Source organism: Fringilla coelebs, assembly GCF_963513975.1.
Source record: "Fringilla coelebs genome assembly, chromosome: 18".
Classification (NCBI taxonomy): Eukaryota; Metazoa; Chordata; class Aves; order Passeriformes; family Fringillidae; genus Fringilla; species Fringilla coelebs.
The window spans coordinates 627,749-650,582 of NC_140044.1; the positions used below are offsets into that span (position 1 = coordinate 627,749).

The 22,834-nt window shown below is 45.2% G+C and overlaps 1 protein-coding gene across 3 annotated transcripts; it reads left to right on the forward strand.

Annotated features, from left to right (window-relative positions):
• The first annotated feature begins 2,446 nt into the window (after nucleotides 1–2,446).
• On the forward strand, nucleotides 2,447–21,917 carry SLC9A8 (solute carrier family 9 member A8). 3 transcript variants are annotated; one of them, XM_084217735.1, is made up of 16 exons: nucleotides 2,447–2,480; nucleotides 3,003–3,181; nucleotides 3,483–3,563; nucleotides 7,571–7,629; nucleotides 10,082–10,165; nucleotides 11,087–11,188; nucleotides 12,007–12,041; nucleotides 12,596–12,739; nucleotides 13,556–13,694; nucleotides 14,862–14,967; nucleotides 15,125–15,241; nucleotides 15,976–16,058; nucleotides 17,276–17,387; nucleotides 17,819–18,039; nucleotides 19,117–19,263; nucleotides 20,474–21,917. In XM_084217735.1, the coding sequence occupies exons 1-16, from the start codon at nucleotides 2,473–2,475 to the stop codon at nucleotides 20,603–20,605; spliced, it is 1,749 nt and encodes a 582-aa protein (XP_084073861.1). In that variant the 5' UTR covers nucleotides 2,447–2,472; the 3' UTR covers nucleotides 20,606–21,917. The 3 variants fall into 3 exon arrangements, with proteins under 3 accessions (XP_084073861.1, XP_084073862.1, XP_084073863.1); XM_084217736.1 differs by lacking the exon at nucleotides 2,447–2,480 and adding an exon at nucleotides 2,887–2,897; XM_084217737.1 differs by lacking the exon at nucleotides 2,447–2,480 and adding an exon at nucleotides 7,087–7,229 and having other exon boundaries at nucleotides 3,164–3,181.
• The last annotated feature ends 917 nt before the right edge of the window (nucleotides 21,918–22,834 follow it).

The following is a 22,834-nucleotide window of genomic DNA, read 5'->3' on the forward strand; positions in this document are numbered from 1 at the left end:
GATATTTTCAAAATTCCTCTGGACAAGACCCCGAGCAAACTCCTCTGACCCTGAAGCTGGACCTGCTGTAAACAGAGGAGGCTGGAGCTCTCCAAAGGTGCTTTCAATGATATTTTCCTCTGATTTTTAGGAGGACAGGATAATGACCTGCCAAAGAGGACTGGGCTGCACAGCTGGGGAGCTTCTTCCTGTGCTGTGAGCCAGAGCATGAGGAGTACTGCGTGGAGGAGAGAGGCGCATGGCCCCACTGTCCTTCTCTGCCACAACCCCGCTGACTCTCAGTCCCTTTCCACAAAACTTCTGGCTTTTTCACTGTGCTTCCCAGAACACTCCAAAAGTTATTATGGGCTAATACCATGCAAGTTTGCAGAAGGCTAATTTCCTCTTAGAGGCGTTCTCAAGGGAAACACTCATGATTCACCTTTCAGTGACCAGCTACTTCCAGCCATCCTTGGCAAACTCTGAGTTTTAGTTTTCACAGAAAAAAGGAAGACAGTATTCACAAGGAAATTTCCTGTGTTTCATCAGCTTAAGTGCATCTCATTCTGGATCAAGCTTCATTATTTATGGATGAAGTGTTGTTCAAAATCTCTACTCCAGTATATAATGAACACTGAGATCAAAAAGCAGAAGTGCCTGAGTTTCTGATGTGTTGGAGGCCTGCAGTCCCACTGTTTCCAAGTGGAGGAAGATGTGCACATCACCTGGAAATCAGCTTGCACCCCTTTGCAAAGCGCCAGTCTCATTTTTCACTGGCACCTGTGAGCTCTGAGTCTCCCCATGAGCTGTGCCTTGGCTGAAGCCATGCACTCTGTCCCCAGTGCTACTGGGGGGTAGAGAATGAGTTAAAGCAGACGGGATTAGCAAACTGCACATCATCGGAAATTAGCCAGTGTGGAAAAAACCCTTGGTCAGAACTTGGTAAGACTATCTAAGTAGGTCACAACAAAACCACATCAGATGAGAAAAGGAGGTCTAGGTTCAGTCTGTCAACATGAAACCAGACATTCTCCCGCTCTGCCCTGCCAGTAACACAGAGAAAAACAACTACTGTCCTAGCCACTGGTTTTAAAATTCAGGCATGTTCACACCTATTCAGGTGGCCTTCACTTTTAAGTAAATGAGTGTCAGTGTCATAAATCTGAAATTTCATTTGATTAAGTTCACAGCTGATATTTCAGAGGGCCTTTAAAACAATCTGAGGTAGTCAATAAGTGTGTTTGTACAGCTCCCCTTTTATTTCCTGAGCTAGACAGACCAGAAATCACAGAAATGCAGGTGATGCTGTTATACACTGTCCCATGTCCCTGTCAGCCAAGCAACTTGAACTTGCACTGGATGGATGGGTGGACCGACAGACGGACAGACGGACGGACGGACGGACGGACGGATGGATGGATGGATGGATGGATAGATGGATATCCTCAACTGACTTTATAAGCAGAAAGGTTTTAATTAGCATTATTTTCCAGGATGCACAGGAGACTTTAGAGACCCAACCCCAGCAGCAACCTGGGCCAGGAGGGCATTTGAGTTTAAACCAGATAAAGCTGGTCTAAATTTTATTTTAATTTGCTGATTAAAATTGCTAATTAATTACTCACTGCTATTTTAATTCAAGCGCGTTTTTATGCTGTGTTTGAGGCAGTGGCCTTCTGATTCAGCTCAGTGGGATGTGTCTGAGGCTTTGTTGTTGCTGTAGGGCCAGGCTGCGGCTGGAGGCGGGAGCCGTGACCAGCTGTGCCGTGCTCAGGTCAGCTCAGCCAGCGGGAAGGGTTCGGGCAGGTGAACGCGTCTGATCGGAACATCAGGATCCACTTCTGCCCGGGCACCGCAGAGCCGGCCCGCTGTGACACCGGGCAGGCATTTCACCCGGCCTCCAGAGCAGCCTGGGAGCCAGCCGGGGCCACCGTGACTGCACTGGTGGCTCTGGGGACAGGGAGCGATGGCGGCTATGGGGACAGGGAGCGATGGCGGCTCTGGGGACAGGGAGCGATGGTGGCTCTGGGGACAGGGAGCAGTGGTGGCTCTGGGGACAAGGAGCAGTGGTGGCTCTGGGGACAGGGAGCGATGGTGGCTCTGGGGACAGGGAGCGATGGTGGCTCTGGGGACAAGGAGCACTGGTGGCTCTGGGGACAAGGAGCAGTGGCGGCTCTGGGGACAGGGAGTGATGGTGGCTCTGGGGACAGGGAGCGATGGCAGCCATGGGGACAGGGAGCGATGGCGGCTATGGGGACAGGGAGCAGTGGTGGCTCTGGGGACAGGGAGCGATGGCGGCGCTGCAGCCGCTGCCCCCGCCGGCAGGGGGCGCCCCAGGCGCCGCCGCCCCGGCGCGCGCGGAGCGGGAGCGGCGCCGCGCGCCCGCAGCCGCCCCCGCGGCCGTTCCACCGCCGCCGCGCGCGGCCGGACGTGCCCGCCCGAGCGCCGGAAGCGGCGGCGCGCGGGGCGCCGTGGGAGCGTGAGCCCGGCAAGATGGCGGAGTGAGTGCGGGGCGGCGGGGGCGGCCCGGCGCTGTGGCCCGCGGTCGCGCCGCGCCGCAGCGTTCCGTTTCAATCCGCGGCGTGCCGGCCGGGATCTGTCGCGCTGCGGGGCACGGGCGGGCTGTGCCGTGCCTGCCGGGGGTGCCCGTCCCCTCAGCAGCGGCTCGCGGTGCGGTGCGGTGCGGGCGGCCCGAGGGCCCCGCGCGGTGCCGGGGCTCGGTGCCGGAGGCGGCGGGAGCGGCAGCGGCAGTGGGGGTGTTGCCGTGCCCAGCCGGTGCGCCGGTCGTGCCCTGGGTCAGGCTCGGGCTGCGCGGCGGTGCGTGAGGCGCTCAGCGATAGCCAGCTCCGGGAGCAGGAGATTGCCGTATTTGTCTAAGGGCGCTGCTTTTAAAGGGCGCCGTGAGGAGCCGGTCACCGGTGCGCGTTCCGTGTGATCTGGCGGGGGTGCCGTGTGCCTGTCTGTGGTGGGCTCTGTCGTGCTGCTCCCATCCGGTATAATCACACGGTGTGTTATCCCGACAGGTCTGCAAATGCCACCCACGAAGTCATCAATGCCACCCTCCACACTATGCTGGCTGCTACTACCAAGCTGGTGGCACCTACACCTCCCAAGCCCATCCTTCCAGTTCAGACTGGAGTCCAGGCGCAGCAAGAGGAACAGTCTAGTGGCATGACAATTTTTTTTAGTCTTCTTGTTATAGGTGAATGATGAACTGAAAGTCTGTTAATCTCTGTTAACTGTAGTCTGTGTCTGAGGACATAGGCCAACTCAAAATGGTTTATTTCTCCTCTGGTCCTCTGAGAAGTGGGATTTAGCACAGGTACAGGGATTTAGAACATTTACGATGGTGGAAGCCACTGCTTACACTGCTTCTTGGTTTATTGTCAAAGTGAAGTCTACTAAATCATTAGAAGTTTGCTTGTGTATTTTAAAAATACTACTTTAAAGTATATTTTACTTTTTTCCAACAGTCCTGAATCTCCATTTTTTTCCCTTCACAGCTATTTGCATCATATTGGTGCATTTACTGATAGAATACCGGCTTCATTTTTTACCAGAGAGCGTGGCTGTTGTTTCCTTAGGTGAGTAACCATGACATTTTAATGTTGGATTTGTGTTAATCCAGGGACTGTCAGTAGTGTGCCCTGGAGATAATGCTCCGTTGTGTGTTAGCCATCACTAGAAAGAGACAGCACGCTGGATGCAGTGAGGAAAACAAGTAATTCTCAGAGTTAAATGGATTGAAGGAATAAAGAAATGAGCATACGTGCAGAGACTGGCCCAGGAAAATGACACGTGTAGGGATGTCACTACCTGAGTACTTTGGCATCATCCTCTGGTCTGCATCCTCAGGGTAGGACAAGATGTGCAACACTCCCTGGTCATGAGGCTCCAGCCTTCCCTTTGAGCTGGTACATGTGTTTGTATTGGTGTTGGCAGATTTATGTCTGAGTGTGGGATTTTAATGTAGCTGGGCACTGCAGCTATCCCAAAAACTCACCTGGACTGATAGATCCTTAGCTGTCCCAACAGTACCATGACAAGAGCTCTTCCTATGGCTAGAGTTACAAGAGTGTCACCCTTCATGGAGATCAAGTGTATACTTAATTTGGGATAAATTTGGAGTATTTCTGAGCCTATAGTTTTATGCCAGGGTAATTTAATTTATTTGTATGCTGTTGCTCCTGATTTATAAATGTGTAATTGAGGAGCAAATCAGGCAAAATACATTCATTATTTTCTCTACTTCTGTCTGATTTGAAGAACCTGGTCTGAGTGTTCCCAGCACCAGTTTTTCAGCTGTGACTTGTCTGCAAGATTCTGTGATATTTTTGCTTCTCTTGGTGGTGATACTTTCAGTGACAGTTGTTCTAAAAAGGCAACAAGAAGACAAAGATGCTTAGTTATAATCCTGAGGCACCTCAAATACTGGTGTACTGGTTGAGCAGTATTTTATTTTGGGCTAGGCTGGTACCTTCTCTCATATTTCTTAACTGTATTTTTACACAGTTCCTCAGTCGGAGCAAGTGAGCTTCTTGGTGCTTGTCAGAAGTTATGATTCCTGGAAAGCAGAGATCTCCTTTCCTCTCAAGTGCTAGATTGAAAAAAGCTTAGAGCTGTTACTTGGCAGAAAGAGAAGCATGTTTTCCAGCAGTGTGACTCCCTGGATTTCTAGATAACTGTATTTGCTGGAGACCACATCATGTTTCTCACATAGTAGATTTTGGAGCTTCAAGCAGCATTTACTTGCAAAGCCCTAAGCAAGTTTCAGTATTTCTGTTCAACAGAAAAACAAACAGGTGGGTGAGGGCTGGGTGTTGCCCACACCCCTCATCTTCATGGCAGCATCATCCATCAGACTTTTGTGCCTTTATGGTTCTGTGCCTGACACGGATCAGAGCTGCTGTAGCTCATCCTGAGTCACTTTGTCATCCTCACAGGAGCCACCCAGTGCTTGCTTCACTGTTGACAAATTCTCTTTCCTTCCCTTCTTACATTATTGCTGTGGGCAGGTGAGATGTCTTGTGAATGTATTTCCCAGTGTCCTGAAAGGTGCCAAAAGGACATCACTGTCCCTTCAGCATCCTTCTCCTTTTGTACACAAAAACCCAAGTACAGGGTGTCGATTTGGCTTCAGATCAGGTTAGTTACCATGGCTGTTAAATAGCTAGTCTAAATTTAAACATAATCCCCAATACAAAATGCAGCAGTATAGTGATTGCTCTTGCTGGCATAGTTTTGGATTTTTTTTGCAATCATTCTGTGTATCCTGGGCAGTGCAGAGCAGGCCAGCTTGTGTCCCTGCTCCTGCTGAGCTGTGCAGAGCAGCAGAGGCACAGACATTCTCCTCTTTCTGTTTCTTGTCACTGGCATCTCAGCTGCAGGAGAAGGGTTTTAGCTGTTGGGTTTAGTATTGGTGTGTGCTGTGCTCCTGTGAGCCCCAACAAAATGCTGTTCAAGAAACAGGAAAGCTCCTTGCCAGGGCTGGCAGTGCTACTCAGGGTGGTCAGGAGGAGCAGTGCTGCATCTCTTGTGTGCAGGAACGTGCCCAGTTGGGTTTTGGGGTGGACCACAGCAGTCTGTTCCCCAGTGAGGTGACAGGATAGCAGCAGAGGCAATTGCTGTGAGTCAGCAGGGTGTCACAGCCAGGAGCAGCCCAGGTAACTGATGTCCTGTGTCATTTCAGCCTTATGGAGCTCGTTTATAGGCACAGGCGTATTTGCAGTGCTCTCAGCCCTGGTGGGAGTAGAGCACCTGTGTGATCCCTGCAGCTGCCAGCTCAGTGACCCTCTGGTCCTGGTAATGCTCTGCACAGCTGCAAGAGCACAGCTTGAGTTTCAAGTATCCAATTTTGCCAGCAGTGCCAGAAGTGAGGTGTGTCCTGTTTTGACTTGTAAATTTAGCAAATCCTCTCAGGAAGTTATTGAAGGCTAATAAAAGTGGCAGCAGAGAAGAGAGATATGATTTTCACAAGTGTTTTTCCTCCCATTGTCTAAGCTGCTCAGAAGCTTCTGGATTATGTTTTCTAGAGGGTGTGTCTCTCCTGGTAGACAGGGTGTGAGTGCATTCTCTGAGGCTGAATTTTGATCCTCATCCTTACAGTTGCTGGAATTTTGTTGGTGAAAATAGTTTCCAGAAATGTTTTTTCTCTTTGATTTGTTACTGAGTTTTAATGTGTTCTCGAGAAGAATAAAGGTTGGTTGCAATAAGAAAATGCCTATAAAATTTTCCAAAAAATGAGGTATAGATTAACTGTTACAGACTTACCCTTCTAATTAGCCCCTTGACAAAAAACCTGCCTGATTTAATAGAAACAGCTGATCTAATCCTGCATTCATTCATGTAGTAATAAAGAAAGAGTAGTTTGTAAATGCATGTGGCATGTGAGTGGCTGTATCTGCATTCTGTCCTTCAAGGAACAGCAGACCTTTGATGTTCCTTCATTTATATTTTCCTCTTCCTTTCCATAGAAACCATTTCATGGGACAATTATTTCTACCCTCTGGGACGGATGCCTTCCCAGATTTTTGTATAAAGGAAGGCTTAGGCCTCATGGCTTTGTGTGTGTGACACATCCATCAGCAGTAATCCATGTGATTCTGTTTGTGAGACTCTTTTGTTAGCTACAGCATGAGAGGAGGTCTCATGAGTTACAGAAAAGCACACTTAACATGAGTTACAGGAAAGCATACTTCAAGCTTCTGAGACACTCTGTACCTTTCATTTGGAGTATTTGGCTTCTGTTCCAGTGTTTGACTGTGAAGTCTCCATTCTGTAAATTATAAAACACAACTATGCAGAAGCACAGATCTGAAATCTGGTTGAAGACAAGTTCCCTATAACTACTTGAAAACAATTAATGACAGTTCATGAGTTGTCTTCGTGACTTCCAGGAGAAATCTTGTTACAGTTTTATGTTTGAAGATGTATGGGAGGAAAGAGTGCTATAACCTTTAACCACTGAGTTTGCAGCAGCCTTGATAAAATTCTGTCTTCTGTATTCACATTATTCCTACATGACTTAAACAGTGTGTAATTCATTTGGAAAATAGTTCTGACACGATCTCCACCCTAATCAGAGTTTGTTGCCTTCTTCGTTGCCAGAAAGTGCTATGATTTCATTCAAACAAAATTCACTTCTGTGGAGAAGACTGATTTCATTTAAGCTGCTTTAACTGCAAATAATATTGAAGTGACATGAAGCACAGATGCCTAACTTATGACTTCCTGATCCTTCAGCAAGAAAGGTGAAGTTTCATTTGAGTGCAGCTTAGATGAGAAGTGTTTTTGAGTAGATAAGCCTGTTATCCTTCTGAGCCAGTGAGCATCACACTCTCAGTAGGTCTGTTTGGAGCTGGGATATCCCAAGAGACAATCTGTTGTGCAGGGAAGCTCTGCAGTTATGTAATGTATTGGAGACTGGGTATTTGGGGATTAAACCCAAGACCACTCAGTATTTTCATGGTTTAGGAATGAAACTAACTTGCTGCACTATGTTTTGCCTTGTTTTCACTTCTAAAACTTGGAGAGCTGATAAACAGTGACAAATTTTGTTGCTATTTCAGAATGTTTTCTTATTCTCTCCTAGGTATCCTTATGGGAGCTTTTATAAAAATCATAGAGGCTCAGAAGCTGGCCAACTGGAAGGTATAGTTGTAATAATTAATTTTTAATTGTAGAAAAATCCCTAAATCTTACAAAAAAGGCTTTGTAATACTTGTTTTAGAGGGCAAGTCCTGGCAGAAGTTTCTCCAAGAGCTGAAGTCTCTAGCAAAGCAAGGATTCTCCTACTGTTTATCCACATTATCAAAGCAATGAACTCTTCACTATTCCTGCTTTAATTTAAAATCTTGCAGCATTTAAACTATGATTTGGTTTCATAGCACTGAACAATTTATTAGATCAGTGAACTGATTGAAGTCACAGTGATTTGAATTGCCAGTTGTAAACAGAATTTATATCAGCCAGCTGAACATCTTGGTCTGAGTAGTGAATTTTAATCCTAGCTTGCAATTTTATATTTCTTGGCAGTTATTGCCCTAAAGAAAAATCTTTTTCTCCTTAGTTGAAATACATTAAAATGCACAGATTTTCAGTCTGATGTAGCTTTTGAACTACATATTATACTTTGTTTTTTTGTCAACTAACTATGCTGCTTCTGTGTTGAAACAATTACATAGCTCAGCGGTTGTGTGGAAATATTTCATTTTTACCTATGAAGTCATTGGAAGCAGTGGGGCTGCAGTAGTTAGTGCTTTTTCATTCACGATTTGTGTCAACTGGATTTGACTTAAAAGTGAAAATCAGTTAAATGGCCACAACATCAGCATTTTAAATTAGTTTCTTATGGATTAAATAAAATAATCTGAGCAAGATCATGAATTAAGAAGGAAAAAGAAAGCTACATGCTCTGACTGGAGCACTTGTTCTCTAAACATGGCAAATACTGATCACAACTGATGAATACGTGGGGGTTTTCTGGGACGTGTTGGTCACATCTTGGGAGGCACTGGGGAGCTGGGCTTGTTCGTGTTGTCAGCCAAGGTGGAAGGCCACAGATATCACATTATTATTTTTTCATTTGAGTTATTTTCACTGTAATAAAGCTTAGGTTTTAACATAGGCTGTTGTAATGTTAGATCAATAATTATGGACTTTATTACATGGTTATAAATTGTTCTAAATTTGCTAAATACCTTTTGTTTATCTGATAAGATAAAAAATGAAATATGTAACTGCAGGCTATATCCCTATACAAAGCAAATCATGGATCATATCCCTGCCCTGAAAACTTTGCTATGTAATTTCTAGTGATCACGCCTTACCAAGTGTTCATTCAGGCTCACCACTGACCTTGTGCTTGCTGGTAGTTCTTGGCTAGCACAGCTGATGGTCAGAGTCCTCATGATTGATTTTCCTCTGTTTCCATGCAGCACAAACACAGTCCTTCCTTTCCATTGCTCTCAGCTCCTTGTCCAGCTCTGTTTCAGGTTTTTATGGAGGGCAGGCTGGGTTCTGGGGGTTTGTTGAGGTGCAGGTGCTGTGCTGACAGGAGCGGGCAGTGTCAGCCATCCACTCACAGGGCTGTGTGTGCACGCCCGCGGGCTGCGGCGTTTCAGCCCAAAGGATGAGTTTTGTTTGCTAAGCCCCCCAAATCCTTTAAGATGATTATCACTGGTACAGGGAGGAATGAGACTTTAAAGAGATAAGTACCTCTGTTTTGGAAGCTGGTGTTAGAACAGAACATCAGCTGTTCACCCTGGGTTTAAACAAGTTAATCAGTGCTTGCAGAGGTGACAGCTCTGGGGAACCAGCACAGAGGGAACTGGTGGGTAAAGAGACTGGCCCCTCAGCTGGGATTCATTTGTCTTCTGTGCCTACTCTGCCAGCAGAAAAACCAGGGTGCCAGGCTGGGGGTACAGCATGAGCAGTGCTAGCCAGGGAATGAGATAAGTGACAAAGACTGAGGGCACAAAAAAATAGCATCTTACCTCATGGTGGGTTCCATTTATATCACTGTGATGGCAAAAAGGAACCATCAGAATAGTACCATTCAATTCAGGCAGAAATTACATTTGCTGAGAAGAATCCAGCCTCAGGCCCCTCAGGTGGTGTGTCACCTGAGCCTGGTCACCTGCAGGGGCACTGGGCTGATGATGTGATTTTCTTGTCAGGTGATGAGTTTTCCAGTGAAACTGCTTGGTCCCAGTTAACCTGTTCTGTTCAAACAGTGGCCAAGAGATCACTGTTCCTTGGTAGTCCTTACAGATTTCCAGCCTCTCAGATAAAGTGGGAATACTCTTTGTGGAGACAGGAAGATTTTTCCTTTACTATAAATAACCTGTTTTCTATGCAGTTTTTTTGGAGACAGTAATTTAAAATAAGTAACTCCTAGTTTTCTATCACCGGGGTTGAAAAAGAACAATAGAAGTAGCAGCCCTGGAATAGTCTACTATTCTTCAGTCTTGTACTTCATGATAAGAAGGGAGAAAGATTTCTCATTTTCCATCTCTATTTTTTAATAGCTTTTGTTTTGGAAGATTTTGTGTTATTCAACAATGATGATATCCCTGAAATAATAATGAATTTTTTTTTTCAGGAAGAAGAAATGTTTCGTCCAAATATGTTTTTTCTGCTTTTGCTTCCACCTATTATATTTGAATCTGGATATTCACTGCACAAGGTCAGTCCCTGCCAGACACTCATTTTGGATGTTGAGGTTTTGTTTGGAACAGATTCTGCTTTTAGTTATCTCCATGAAGCTTAGCATAATTGCATGAAATTCCATTATATTAATCATTAGGGAATTGAGAGTGCAAAATTTAAACCTCTTCAACCCAGAGTGCAGGGAGTGTAGCTTGTTGCTGATAACTGAGTGCTGGCAAGGTGTGGGGTGCAGCACAGACAAGGTTTTCCTTGGCTGGAGAGGTTTTTACCTCACCAGAGCTGTACAAGGGCTGCTGTGAAAGAGAAGTGGGAAAGGTGGGGTCACTCCACAGCTAAAGAAGAGGAAAATGTGTGTAAGGTTGTGACCCTTGCCTGGGGACCCGTGTTGCCATGGGCATTTCTCACATTTCTCCTCCTGGCCGAGGGGCTTTGGTGCTCCCTTGTGCAGCCCTTCTGCTCCAGCTGTGCTGCAGGAGAGGGAGAGAACAGTGGCCATGGTGATACCAGGAGCTGCTACCAACACCAGAGGCCTTCTCATACAAAATCACAAGCAATGGACTAGCAACTGGGAAGTGTACAAGCCTTTTTCACATGCCCTGTCTCCAGCAGAGGGATTAATTTACACTTTTGCCTGGTGGAAAATATGTCTTAAATGCTGGTGAATATCCAGCTGTTCGCCTGAGGATTGGGTTCTTGTTATGGTGCCAGTCAGGGAATCAGTCCTGGGATTCAGAGGAATCCCAGGACTGTCCTCAGGAGAGCAGCAGCCTCTCTAGGCAGATGGTGTGGATGGGTGTCCTGGCGTACCTGGAACCAAACTGGGCCTTTGGAATCGGAAACCCAGTTGTGAGTTAGGATCTAATTAAATGGAAACCCAAACATGAGTTTTCCCTCAGGCCATTTGTACTAATTTACTTATTTTATTACTGTGTTCCAGGGTAATTTTTTTCAGAACATTGGTTCCATCATTCTGTTCTCAGTATTTGGCACTGCAATATCAGCTTTCATTGTGGGTGGAGGAATCTATTTCCTGGGCCGGGTAAGGCTTACTGCTTTGAAGCACTTACGTTTATTTGGCTTGTTGTTTGAAAGTCCCTTTTTCAAGAGCAGACAAATAGAGTGAAAGTGAATTCCTGGCTCACAAAGTGCAGTTCTGTGCTCTCACAAAGGCAGTGTTACACACCCCCTTCCATGGGTATTGCTGGAGAGGCTGTGAAGTCTCCCTCCCTGGAAGTACTCGAAAGCTCTCTGGACACAATCCTGGGTAACGTGTTCCAAGGGCCCTGTGGAGCTGGAGGGGTGGGATAGGTGAGTGACCTCAGGGGTCCCTTCCAACCTGAGCCACTCTGTGACACAGCATGTGTCATGGGAAAAGCAATTAAGACTTGAGTTTTACTTTTTTATAACTTCCACAATCTTCCTGTTGGAAGGCTGTTCTAAAACCTGTGTTCTTTAGAGCCATCTTATACTCTACAATATTAATTAAATTTTTTTTTTTTTTTTTTTTGCTTCTGTGGTTTGGTGTTTCCCATTGGTTACATGTAGATAAAGATATTTATCTTTTCTTCATGCTTCATTCTGGAAGGCCAAGCATTGTATACTTTCCTCTTTGCCACTCAGATTTCTCCTCCTCTGAATGTCTTGGTTACTCTGCTCACCTGACTCTGCTCCAGTTCCCTGATCTTGGGTGAACAGAACTGTAGCAGTAGATTACAGTGGGAGGGCAGTGTTAAACTGGACAACATCACTGCTGTGAATTTTTCTTCATAATTAACTCAGGATTTGATGAATAGTTTGTTTTTTAAGTACAGAAGAACACCACAGTTAATTGTGATTATGTTCTACCTATTCTTTCAGGCTGATGTAATTTATAAACTCAACATGACTGACAGGTAAGCTCTTGAGGAGATAGTGTAGTATATGAAATAAAGCTTTCTTCAGGATAGCTGCACGTGGGAAATGCACTACAGTTGGCCATCTCTTTCGGCCAGTGTTCAGACTGCTGAGATTCAACATTGTATATGAAACTAAGAAATAGCTTGAACAGTTCTATATCCTGTTTATTACACCCTTATTTCCAAATACTATTGTATTATGTTTCATTCTTTTGCATTAGTCTGTTCTGTTCTGTGCTGAGTGATTTCTTGAGAGAGATACTGGGTATTTTAACCAAACTTTAGAATTTGTAAACCTTGATTAATATATGTGATAAGGGTACAACTTCCTTGTCCACATCCTCTCTTAAAAGACAGAATAAGTTTTTCAGTATCAATAATGTAAATTTTCAAGAACTTGGCAAGTGGCCAAGTTCTTATGACTGTAAAGAAAGTACTTTCTTATCACTGTGTAGAAACTGTAACACAAATGAGCTTTGTTACTGTTGTTCATGGAGGTTACTAGGTAGGTATTTTTCTTTCATCTAGTTTCCTCTTTTGTGTTCTCCCAGTTTTGCGTTCGGGTCTTTAATATCTGCAGTTGACCCCGTGGCTACTATTGCCATTTTCAATGCCCTTAATGTGGATCCTGTGCTTAACATGCTGGTTTTTGGAGAAAGTATTCTCAACGATGCAGTCTCAATTGTCCTGACCAAGTAAGTGCATTGGAGCCATACGTGTTTATGGAAACAGTCACTACATAATTTTCTGTTAGTTTTTTGGTCTACAGTTATTCTTCCGTCTTCCTTTGGAACACATTGTGTATTTCAGGTGTAAGGCTGAATCCTGTATGGTGCTTCTGTGTAAAAAGCAATCCATAACATGAACTGCATGGGCAGGGGACAGTAAATGGTTGCCTCATTACCCCTATTTTATTACAGTTGTGGTGCTTTCAGGGAAAATACTGAAGGCTAAAAGCAGCCAAAAGAAGCACTAGCTAGAATCTCTGTGTTCTTTGCACAGAATTTTCATTAAATATATTCCTGAAATTCAAAGATGTTTCTCCCCTTTCCTGTTAAGAGCTGCTTTGTTTTCCTTCAGTGACCTTCTTGTCTCTCATCCACACCTAAATATTTGATGAGTGTTCTTCCCGTTCATTTGTTCTTCTCAGAGGATCACATGAGTTTTTAGCACTGTAAAATGTGTTTTCTTTTCCTTCTCAAAGTTTGAACATTGTTTTCAAATACTGGGCATCACCATAGCCTATTTACGCCATTCTGGGATTCTTCAGAGGAGCAATGCTGGATTTTTAGCAGAATTAGGTTTCCCTTTGGGGATTACACTGAGGCTTGATTTAACGTCTTTTGACATTCCTCTTGTTATATATATCACAGTAAAAGCCTTTTAAGAGTGCTAGCAACAAAGAAATGGGAGTCTTTTTTGTTGTTATCCTCAAAAGATGTTTGATATTTTTTGATCCAGGCTTAGAATGTATAACCATTTCTTTTTATTTCACTTTTAATTGTATCTAGCACAGCAGAAGGTTTGACAAGGGAAAATATGTCAGATGTAAGTGGATGGCAAACCTTTCTACAGGCACTGGGATACTTTCTCAAGATGTTCTTTGGCTCTGCAGCACTTGGCACACTTACTGGTCTTATTTCTGCATTAATATCCTTTTTTAATTTTGGTGATATATATGTATACATTGGTGAACTGCAACATCCTAGTAGTGTTTTTCTTCCCATTTTCTCCAGCATTTCTTAGAGGATATTTCTTATTAGACATTATTTTGGTTTTATGTTAGTGTGCATGGGAGTGTATTAAAAGTGGCATCAAATTTTTATGAACATAATTAAGGTCTGAAATGTTGTATAATAGCTTATGTGCATTGGAGTGTTTTAAGATATGGTAATTGTTTTGTAAATTCAAAATATATTAATTCCATTTCAATACCAATCCATTTTAACAAGCATATGGCTTCTTTTTTACATACATAAAGCAGTTAATTAAAAAGAAAAAAAAGCTGCTTTTCCCGGGGGCCTTTGAGTCAGCCCAGCTCGTTTGTCCCTGTGGATCATGTGCAGGCAGCTGAATGCAGACACTGTTCTATTTGGATTTACCCTGGGTTATATTTTGCCTCTTCCACTTCCATGAATTGGTTGCTAAACAACCCAAGAGCTGCTCTGCTGAGATCAGGAAGGCTGTTTGCTGTAGCCCAGACACCTTTGTTACTTCTTGGGCTTGTTTAATGCTAGCTCTGACTTCACTGTGTGAGCTCTGGGCTGTACAGCTGTACTTGTATCAGCTGGGACACACTGCCAAACACTTGGTTTGTAAACAACAGAAAGAGAATGTTTGATTAAGTAGAGTTATTCCCCTTTTGGTTCATCAGCCTAATTCAAAAACTTTGAAATTATTCCGTACATCACAACAAAAGAGGGAGGCAGATATTCAACACTTCGTTGACTCGTATCTGAATTGTACTAAGTCAAAGAGAAAAGCAGCTTGTTTGCCCTTTAGAGTTACTTGTGCCTCAAAAGTATTTGACTTACCTGTTGTTATCAGTATTGTAGAGCACATCAGTAAGAGATCTTTTTCTGTCTCTAGCTCTGTCTTCTGACTTCTAGCAGCAGTAGCTTCTATAAGAAACATTCCTCTCATATGAAATTAATAATCTTTCCATACTTGAGTTGAAGGCCAATATGTGGATTTTATTGGCTATTCAGTAGAGAAGTACATTAAGCGTAATCATTGTTTTGTAATGGAATGAACACATCAAAATATTTCTTTGATTTATTTTTTAATTTACTTTTTCCATAACATTTCTGTGTGTACGTACTAAAGCACATTGATTTAAGGAAGACACCTTCCCTAGAATTTGGGATGATGATTATCTTTGCTTACCTTCCTTATGGACTTGCAGAAGGGATCTCACTCTCCGGTGAGTAGCAAAATGAGTTCTGACCACACGGTTTGATATGTTAGAATATTTGTATTGCTGGAGAAGCAGGTTTTGCCTCGTGAGAAGATTACTCTGGAGAGTCTCAGCAGTAAATCCTTGCAGAGTCTTGTGCTGACTGCCACGTTCTTGCCCACAGGTATCATGGCAATCCTGTTCTCTGGCATCGTGATGTCTCACTACACACACCACAACCTGTCCCCAGTGACACAGATCCTGATGCAGCAGACACTCAGAACTGTGGCTTTCATGTGTGGTAGGTGCTGCCTGCTATTAAATCTAGTATTAATCCTTTAAAATTTCACTTGCATGGAACTGTGATTCTGTTGGGAGCAGCAGAGGTGTGAATTTACATCCAGGCATTTGTGTGTCCACGGTCCTTGTCTTTAAGAGAAGAATTCCCGAGAGTGGAGGCTGGAAGGTACTCAAAAGTCACCTTTCCTGACACACTGGATAAAACATGCAGTCAATCTCTCTCCCATCCTGCAGGCCCCTGCTAAGATTTGCTATAAGATTGATGGCCAAATAGAGATCTCTGACTCGTGTGTTGCTTTAGTCTGTTTTTAGTTCTAGGAGATGGGGTTGAGTGGTATTTTTAAATGTTTTTTAATATAAAAAGCTACTTGCAAAAACAGTAACTTCACATATGGAGGTTTTTGGAAGTAGTGGTACAAGCAGCTCAGTCCTAGAGCCTTTCCAGTTCCTTTTCCAAACCAAACCTTTGAAGAAATTACATGTTCCTGCATTACAAATATGTCCCTGATTTCAGGGGGGTTGCCATGAATGAATTCTGTATTGTTTGCAGGAGGATGCAGTGTGATCAGGGAGTGGCTTTGCTGCAGAGGGAACTTAACCACTCTTAGTGAGCACCAGCAGCTCTCCAGGGTTTGGTCAGGAAATCCCATTTTATATACTGAATGTAGTAATTAATAACAGGAGTAGAAAAGGTTTTCTAGAATTGTTTATTTAAATGTGATTTCTCTTTTTCAGAAACATGTGTTTTTGCATTTCTTGGCCTGTCAATTTTTAGTTTTCCTCACAAGTTTGAAATGTCCTTTGTCATCTGGTGCATAGTAGGTATTTACTTCCTTCCATGTCTTTTTAGATGCATTTTTGGTATTGGGGAGGGGGAAACACCTTACAGTTAAAAGATTTTAGAATAATTGTTATGATTTATAGGTTTTTATAAAAAATTCTCTGACTCCTTTCCTAATTCTTTTGTCTTTAAACCCATTTCAGCATACCTTAGTGCAATGACTCTGTGGATCACGTTTCACGTGGGGCTTGGCTCCACCTGTTGCCATTATAATGGTTTAATATCAGCGTGAGACGTGTGTTCCTTTTGCAGAGTGCAGTGAGGGCAATGTGGGTCTGTTTCCAGCTGTGTACAGCAGTGTACACTGGCCCATTCAGTGTGTGGTTCAAGGGAAGGATTGTTATCTACAGCTTCCCCAGATAGGGATATCCACAGGGAACTGCTCTGCCTGCGCTGCGCACAACTTCCCTATCTCATATATATCTAAGGTGTGACACTTCCTTCTGGGTGGCATTGCTCTTTCAGGCGTGATGCAAATTGTGTAATTTTGGGGTGATTCATAAAGGAAAACAGCACAGCCCTTCAAGGATCCTGCTGACTAATTCTAGGATATTTACCTTATCAAGGTCTGTTTGTAGTGGGGCTTAAAAACAATGCTCTGAGAAAACCTTGCCTTTTTCTGAGTTAAAGTTTTCTCTGTGTTTGTTAATTGTTTGCCATTCAATCAATAGTCCCCTTTTTTTTCTTTTCTGCTCTCAAAAGTGTTGCTTCAGTGTGGGGTATGTTTTATAGCTGTACCCAGGGACATGTTGAGAAACAGGCTGACGTGTATTTGTTTGGCTCCTGGCCTTTGTGAGCGACTGGGCCACAGGGAGACAATAGAAATACCTTATTGCCTCTTGGCTGCTGCACCAAGGGAATGATTAAAGGAGCTGAACTGAGGAGCACTTTTACCCAAAGTACTTCTTGGTCTCCCTGGAATGTCTCCTGGGTTCCTTTATTTATTGTAAGTAAAGCAACTTGGTCTCCATCAGAGACAGGTCTGATTTAGTTTCAGTTAAGCAGACAAAACGTTTCAGCAGCAAAATTCCACAGTGCCCTGTGCTGAGGGGTTTCACTCTGTTCATGGAGCAGCACACCTGCCTGTGAGCAAAAAGAGCATATTCCCCCCAGCTGCAACTGGTTTTACAGGGCAAGGGGAATATGTGGATGTAACACACCAAATGGTCTTCTGCTTTTATTTCTGTTTTTCAGGTGCTGGTTCTCTTTGGTAGAGCAGTGAATATTTTTCCACTTTCCTATCTACTCAACTTTTTCCGTGATCATAAAATCACTCCCAAAATGATGTTTATCATGTGGTTTAGTGGTAAGTTGAAGCTCAGAATACTGAGAACCAGAAAAAATGTTTTATCTCTTTTATTGTGTGGCCCACTGGAGGAGAAACTGGTTTCTCATTGGTTGAGCAAAACTCAGCTAAATATTTGCACTATTCTGAAACCCAAGTGCAAGGAAATGTTCTCTTTCCCCTTTGTGCTGGAGGACTTTGCTCTGGTGAGCCCCACAAGAGTTTTTCTGCATGGAGGCTGCTTGTCTCTCTAGGCCCAGCAGCTTCACGGTTTGAACAACAGTGTCTGAGATGCTCAGACTCGTTTAGGCTGGCAGCCAAGTGGTAGATAATGGGCACGGCTCAGGATTGTGAAGGCCCTTTTGAGGGGGGAGAATTGCTGTTGGGCTCTCCGGGTGCTCAGGTGCTGCTGTTGGTTGACTCTCTCTTGCTGCCCTGCTCTTTCCCCTGAGGATTACGTGGTGCCATTCCCTATGCCCTCAGCCTGCACCTGGGCCTGGAGCCCATCGAGAAGCGGCAGCTCATCGGCACCACGACCATCATCATCGTGCTCTTCACCATCCTGCTGCTGGGAGGGGGAACCATGCCCCTCATCAGGCTCGTGGACATCGAGGACTCCAAACCACGCAAGAGGAGCAAAAAGGATGTCAATCTCAGCAAGACAGAGAAGATGGTTTGTTTGGGGTTTCATTCAGAGCATCACTGGGGTTTGGTTGGGGAGTTTTTTTCAGTTCAGACATTTTTCAGGACTAGTACGGGATTTTTTACTAAAAAGTAAGATGAAGGCAGTAGAAAAAGCCAAGGTAATAGAACAAAGCCGAGCGATAATAATTTTAAAATATCCCAAAGACAGAGTCTGGTTAGTGTTTATACAAGGGGAGGAGAAATAGTCTCTTAATTCAATCCAATTACAGGTTGATCTATATAAATTAAAGTAATCCCTGGAAAAGCATAAAGCAGATGATAGACAATTGAGTCATATACAGAGAGAAAGTAGTTGGTACAGTGTAATTGGAAATTAATCATAAAAGGCAGATGGAAATTTTTTTGAAAAATTCAAAGGCCATGAGAAGGTCATAACAATAGCCCTCCTCTGACTGGACTTTATTTTAAAGCAATTTCTGGCAAAGCAAGAAATCTGACAAAGCCAAAAGCCACTCTGGAACCTCTTGTGTAAGAGAATAAGAAGTATCACAGAACATTTTTTATACCTGTTTTTCTCTAAACCTTGAAGAGTATATATTTTTCTTAAAGAGTATATGCAGGGTTTTGTTCTGGAGCATCTTAAGAACATTTTCTCTTTGCATGAGGTTGGTTGTAGTCTTTAGAATGATCTTGCACTGCCCACACAAGGAAGTGCAGGCAGAGTGCAGGGACAGGGCGTGTTTGACAGGGCCCATTTTTAGTGGGACAATGAATGCAGTGGTGCTTGCTGGATGAAAGCATTGTCCAGCTCACAAGAGAAAACCTGCACAGTAGAAACCTGTTCTCAGCAATAGTGACAATACAAAACATGGAACGTTTGAGGTCTTTTCCCTTTCAGCATGGAAAGGGAAGCTGAGTGGCTCTGGGATTCAATGGCTGAACAGACTCACAGTCCTAAGCCCTGCAAGGCTGGGATGGGGATCATTTCCATATTGTTCCAGCATGACAGCTGGTTGTGACAAGGGAGACCACAGAGCAGGGACTGAAGCAAAGTGGTGGGATGACTGCCCCTTCTCTTGGTCATTCCATCTCTGTGATTTTCTAGGGAAACACTGTAGAATCCGAGCATTTGTCAGAGCTCACGGAGGAGGAATATGAAGCCCAGTACATAAAACGCCAGAACCTCAAAGGGTTTATGCGGCTTGATGTGGAGTATTTGAATCCTTTCTTCACCAGGAGACTCACACAAGAAGTAAGTCTTCCTTATTTTCTTGAAGAAGAGAAACTGGTCGAGTTGGTTGTCCTCAGTACCACACAGGGCTCATCATGTAGCCACACGACTTGTGTGGGGACAGTGGGACATCTGTGTATTGCTCATGCATAGAGAGAGCAGCTGTAACGAGCAGCTGCTCTGTAAGTTGGATTGAATGAGCATCTCAGAGCTCCCCCAGTTAAACTTGGTGCATGGATTTGCTAACTCGCCTTTAATCATGCAGGGAACCATAAAGGGCATCAGGAGTCACTGGCTGCTAGAAAAAGCTGCTGCCACTCAGGCAGAGTTTTTAAAGAGCTGCCACACACAGTTCCTGCCTCTTACTGTCAGTGGTCCTGTGACTTCTGGAGCTGTTCTGTTAATGCAGAGTGCAGTTTGTATCTTGGAAGTAGAGACCAGCATTGCACCCTGTGCTTTCCAGACTGCTCACTTCCCAGAGACAGGGCTCTGGGGCTGTACATGCAAAACAACTCCTGACAGTAACTTAACACTGAGTGGCCCCAAGGTGTAAATACTGTGCCTTTTTCTCTCCCATGCTTCAGAAATCTGAGGCTCCTTAGTCACAGAATTCACTGTTTTTCCAGTTTCCCATGAAAGCATTTTGGCTGTGGAGTTAATAATTTTGTATAAGTACACATTCCATCTTCCTAGCCTGCTCAAAAGTACTGTTTTTCCTCTTGTTTTGTACTTTTCAAAAGTACATTTCAGCACTTTCCTACAAAAACTAAAGTCATTTATTGCAAAACCAGAAAGGAATCGAGAAAGCAAAGTGAGCATCTGACTCGTAGTTGGTAGCCAAAAGCATGGGCTGCCATCCAGATTGCAACCAAAGGCTGGAAAAATAAGCATGTGAATCACCACAGCAGGCCACAAGCTTCCCAGTGTCCCTGGGAGCACGAGGAGGAGAGTCAAAGCCAGGCCCTCCAGACAGCATTAGGATTGTTGAAACACACAGAGCAGGACTGTCTAGAGAACACAGGTAAAAACACCCATCACCAAAACTGTCATCTGTAGCAATAATTACTGACTGAGCACCGATAAATGTTTTCTGTTGGGAAGCAGAGGGGCAGTGCACGCTCAGAGGGCAGGAACGGATGATTTCCTGAGGGCTGTGCCCAGCCCTGGCCCTGCAGTGCCCTGGCCCAGGGCTGCCGCAGCAGGTGAAATGCCGTGCTTTGCTTTGCCCCAGGACCTGCACGACGGGCGCATCCAGATGAAGACCCTGACCAACAAGTGGTACGAGGAGGTGCGCCAGGGCCCCTCGGGCTCCGAGGACGACGAGCAGGAGCTGCTGCAGCAGAGCGGGGCCGGGGCGCGCTGAGCTCCGCGCGCCTCCCCGGGCGGCGTGCGCGGGAGCTGCTGAGCCAGGGCCGAGCTCCCGCACGCCGGCCTTGCGCTCCTTGTTTCGGTGAAACCCGCAGCTCTGCTGTCACTGTTCAGGAAGGGAAACCCACGAGGGTCAGATGCTGGGTGGGCTGAAGGAAGAACCTTTTGCTCAGACTTCACTGTGTAGCGAATTCCAGGCAGCCCGACGAAGAGCAGAACCATCTGCCATGGAATGATGACATTGTTAATGGGAATGGGTTCTTCCCATCCCAAAACCTGCTGTGACCACATGCTGCAGGACAGGGCCTGTGTGTGGCTCTGCAAAACAACAAATTGCACTTTAACTTTTATATATATATATATATATATAAAAATCATTCACAGCATGAAGAGTCTTGACAGTTTATACTGTGAATTTGTTTCAACACTAGTAAGGGAATCTGACTGGAGGAAACGTATAATTTATGGAATTTGCACATTTTGAACCCAGAAAAGATGCTTACCTTAACAAGAGCAGATGTTGCACATACAGGGAATCACCTCTGAAAATGTAGTTTTGTCACTTAAGAAATCCTTTACTTCTGTTTTATGGGATTTTTTGGTTTTTATAGTAAGGGATCTGATCCACAGTACTGATTGTAGCGTGGTTTTGGGGAAATGGGGGTCTGTGACACCACAGAACTGCATTTGAAATTGTAGTTTCTTTTCTTTGGCCAAAGCCAGTTGCAGTTGGGTTTCTATAATTGGCAGTTGCTCCTTGCTGGCACTTTGGCTTCAAATCTTAGAAAAGAGCAGCTTCTGTTTTGCCTAATTTATGAAGTGTCCCTAACACTCCAGAATTCACCAGTGGAATGTTTAAGCTTCAGTGGAAGCAAAAGCAGGACATACATGAGGAAAAAATTCTAATCTAGGTACAGAAAGATTAATATTGCACGTGGCTGAAGCAGCCTCTGCTGGGAAGTGCCAAACAGTTTCCATTAAGCTGTCCCATTTTTCTCTTCTGCTTACACTGTTTCAGAATCCATGTTATCCCTGCATTTGTTCTCCATGGTCCAGTGTTTGCTCGGCGTTGCCAACACCTGAACGTGTTTGTTGCACATTTTCCATAGTGACACATGCAGTAGTTTGTTCCCACTGCCAAATTCCTCCTTGGTCATTTGCATATCCACTGTCAGGATGTGAATTACAGTTCAGCACCCAAATCTGACATGCAGATGCGCATGTTTGTTTCTGAAGATACTTAGTTTTGAGTGAGACTTAGTTTTGGTCTGGTTTTCCTACTGAGTTTTTTAATCCACTGCTTACCTACTGAGAGAATAAAAATTGAAGATTGTGTTCAGAATCCTGAACCTGTTGTCTGAGCAGTTTTTCAAAATACCACATCTTGTCCCCTTCTCCCCTTTCCCTGCCTGTGGAAGGGGCCTCACTGCTTGTCTCAGAGCTGGGCGCACAGCTGAGGCTGAGCAGGCTGTGAAGCCGTGGGTCCTCGATTCATCCATGGGGGATCTGCGTGAACAACGGCCTTTTGTCACCCTTCTAGACCCCAGCAGACTGAAGTAAGCTTCAGTTACCCACCCCTCCTACGGCGTTTCTCACCTTTACGCCCAGGAGCTGCTGGAAGGTCGCTGAGCGCCGCTCAGGTGTCGCGGGGTGGAGCTGCTGTTGTCGCAGGAGTGGCGCGATGGCTCGGGCGCTGAGCGCCGCTCAGGTGTCGCGGGGTGGAGCTGCTGTTGTCGCAGGAGTGGCGCGATGGCTCGGGCGCTGAGCGCCGCTCAGGTGTCGCGGGGTGGAGCTGCTGTTGTCGCGGGAGTGGCGCGATGGCTCGGGCGCTGAGCGCCGCTCAGGTGTCGCGGGGTGGAGCTGCTGTTGTCCCGGAGTGGCGCGATGGCTCGGGCGCTGAGCGCTGCTCAGGTGTCGCGGGGTGGAGCTGCTGTTGTCGCGGGAGTGGCGCGATGGCTCGGGCGCTGAGCGCCGCTCAGGTGTCGCGGGGTGGAGCTGCTGTTGTCCCGGAGTGGCGCGATGGCTCGGGCGCTGAGCGCTGCTCAGGTGTCGCGGGGTGGAGCTGCTGTTGTCCCGGGAGTAGCCCGGCTCGGGCGCTGAGCGCCGCTCAGGTGTCGCGGGGTGGAGCTGCTGTTGTCCCGGAGTGGCGCGATGGCTCGGGCGCGCCGCACCTGCGGCCAGGTGCGCTGTTCACTGCCGCCCTCTGGCGGCGGCCGGCGGCACC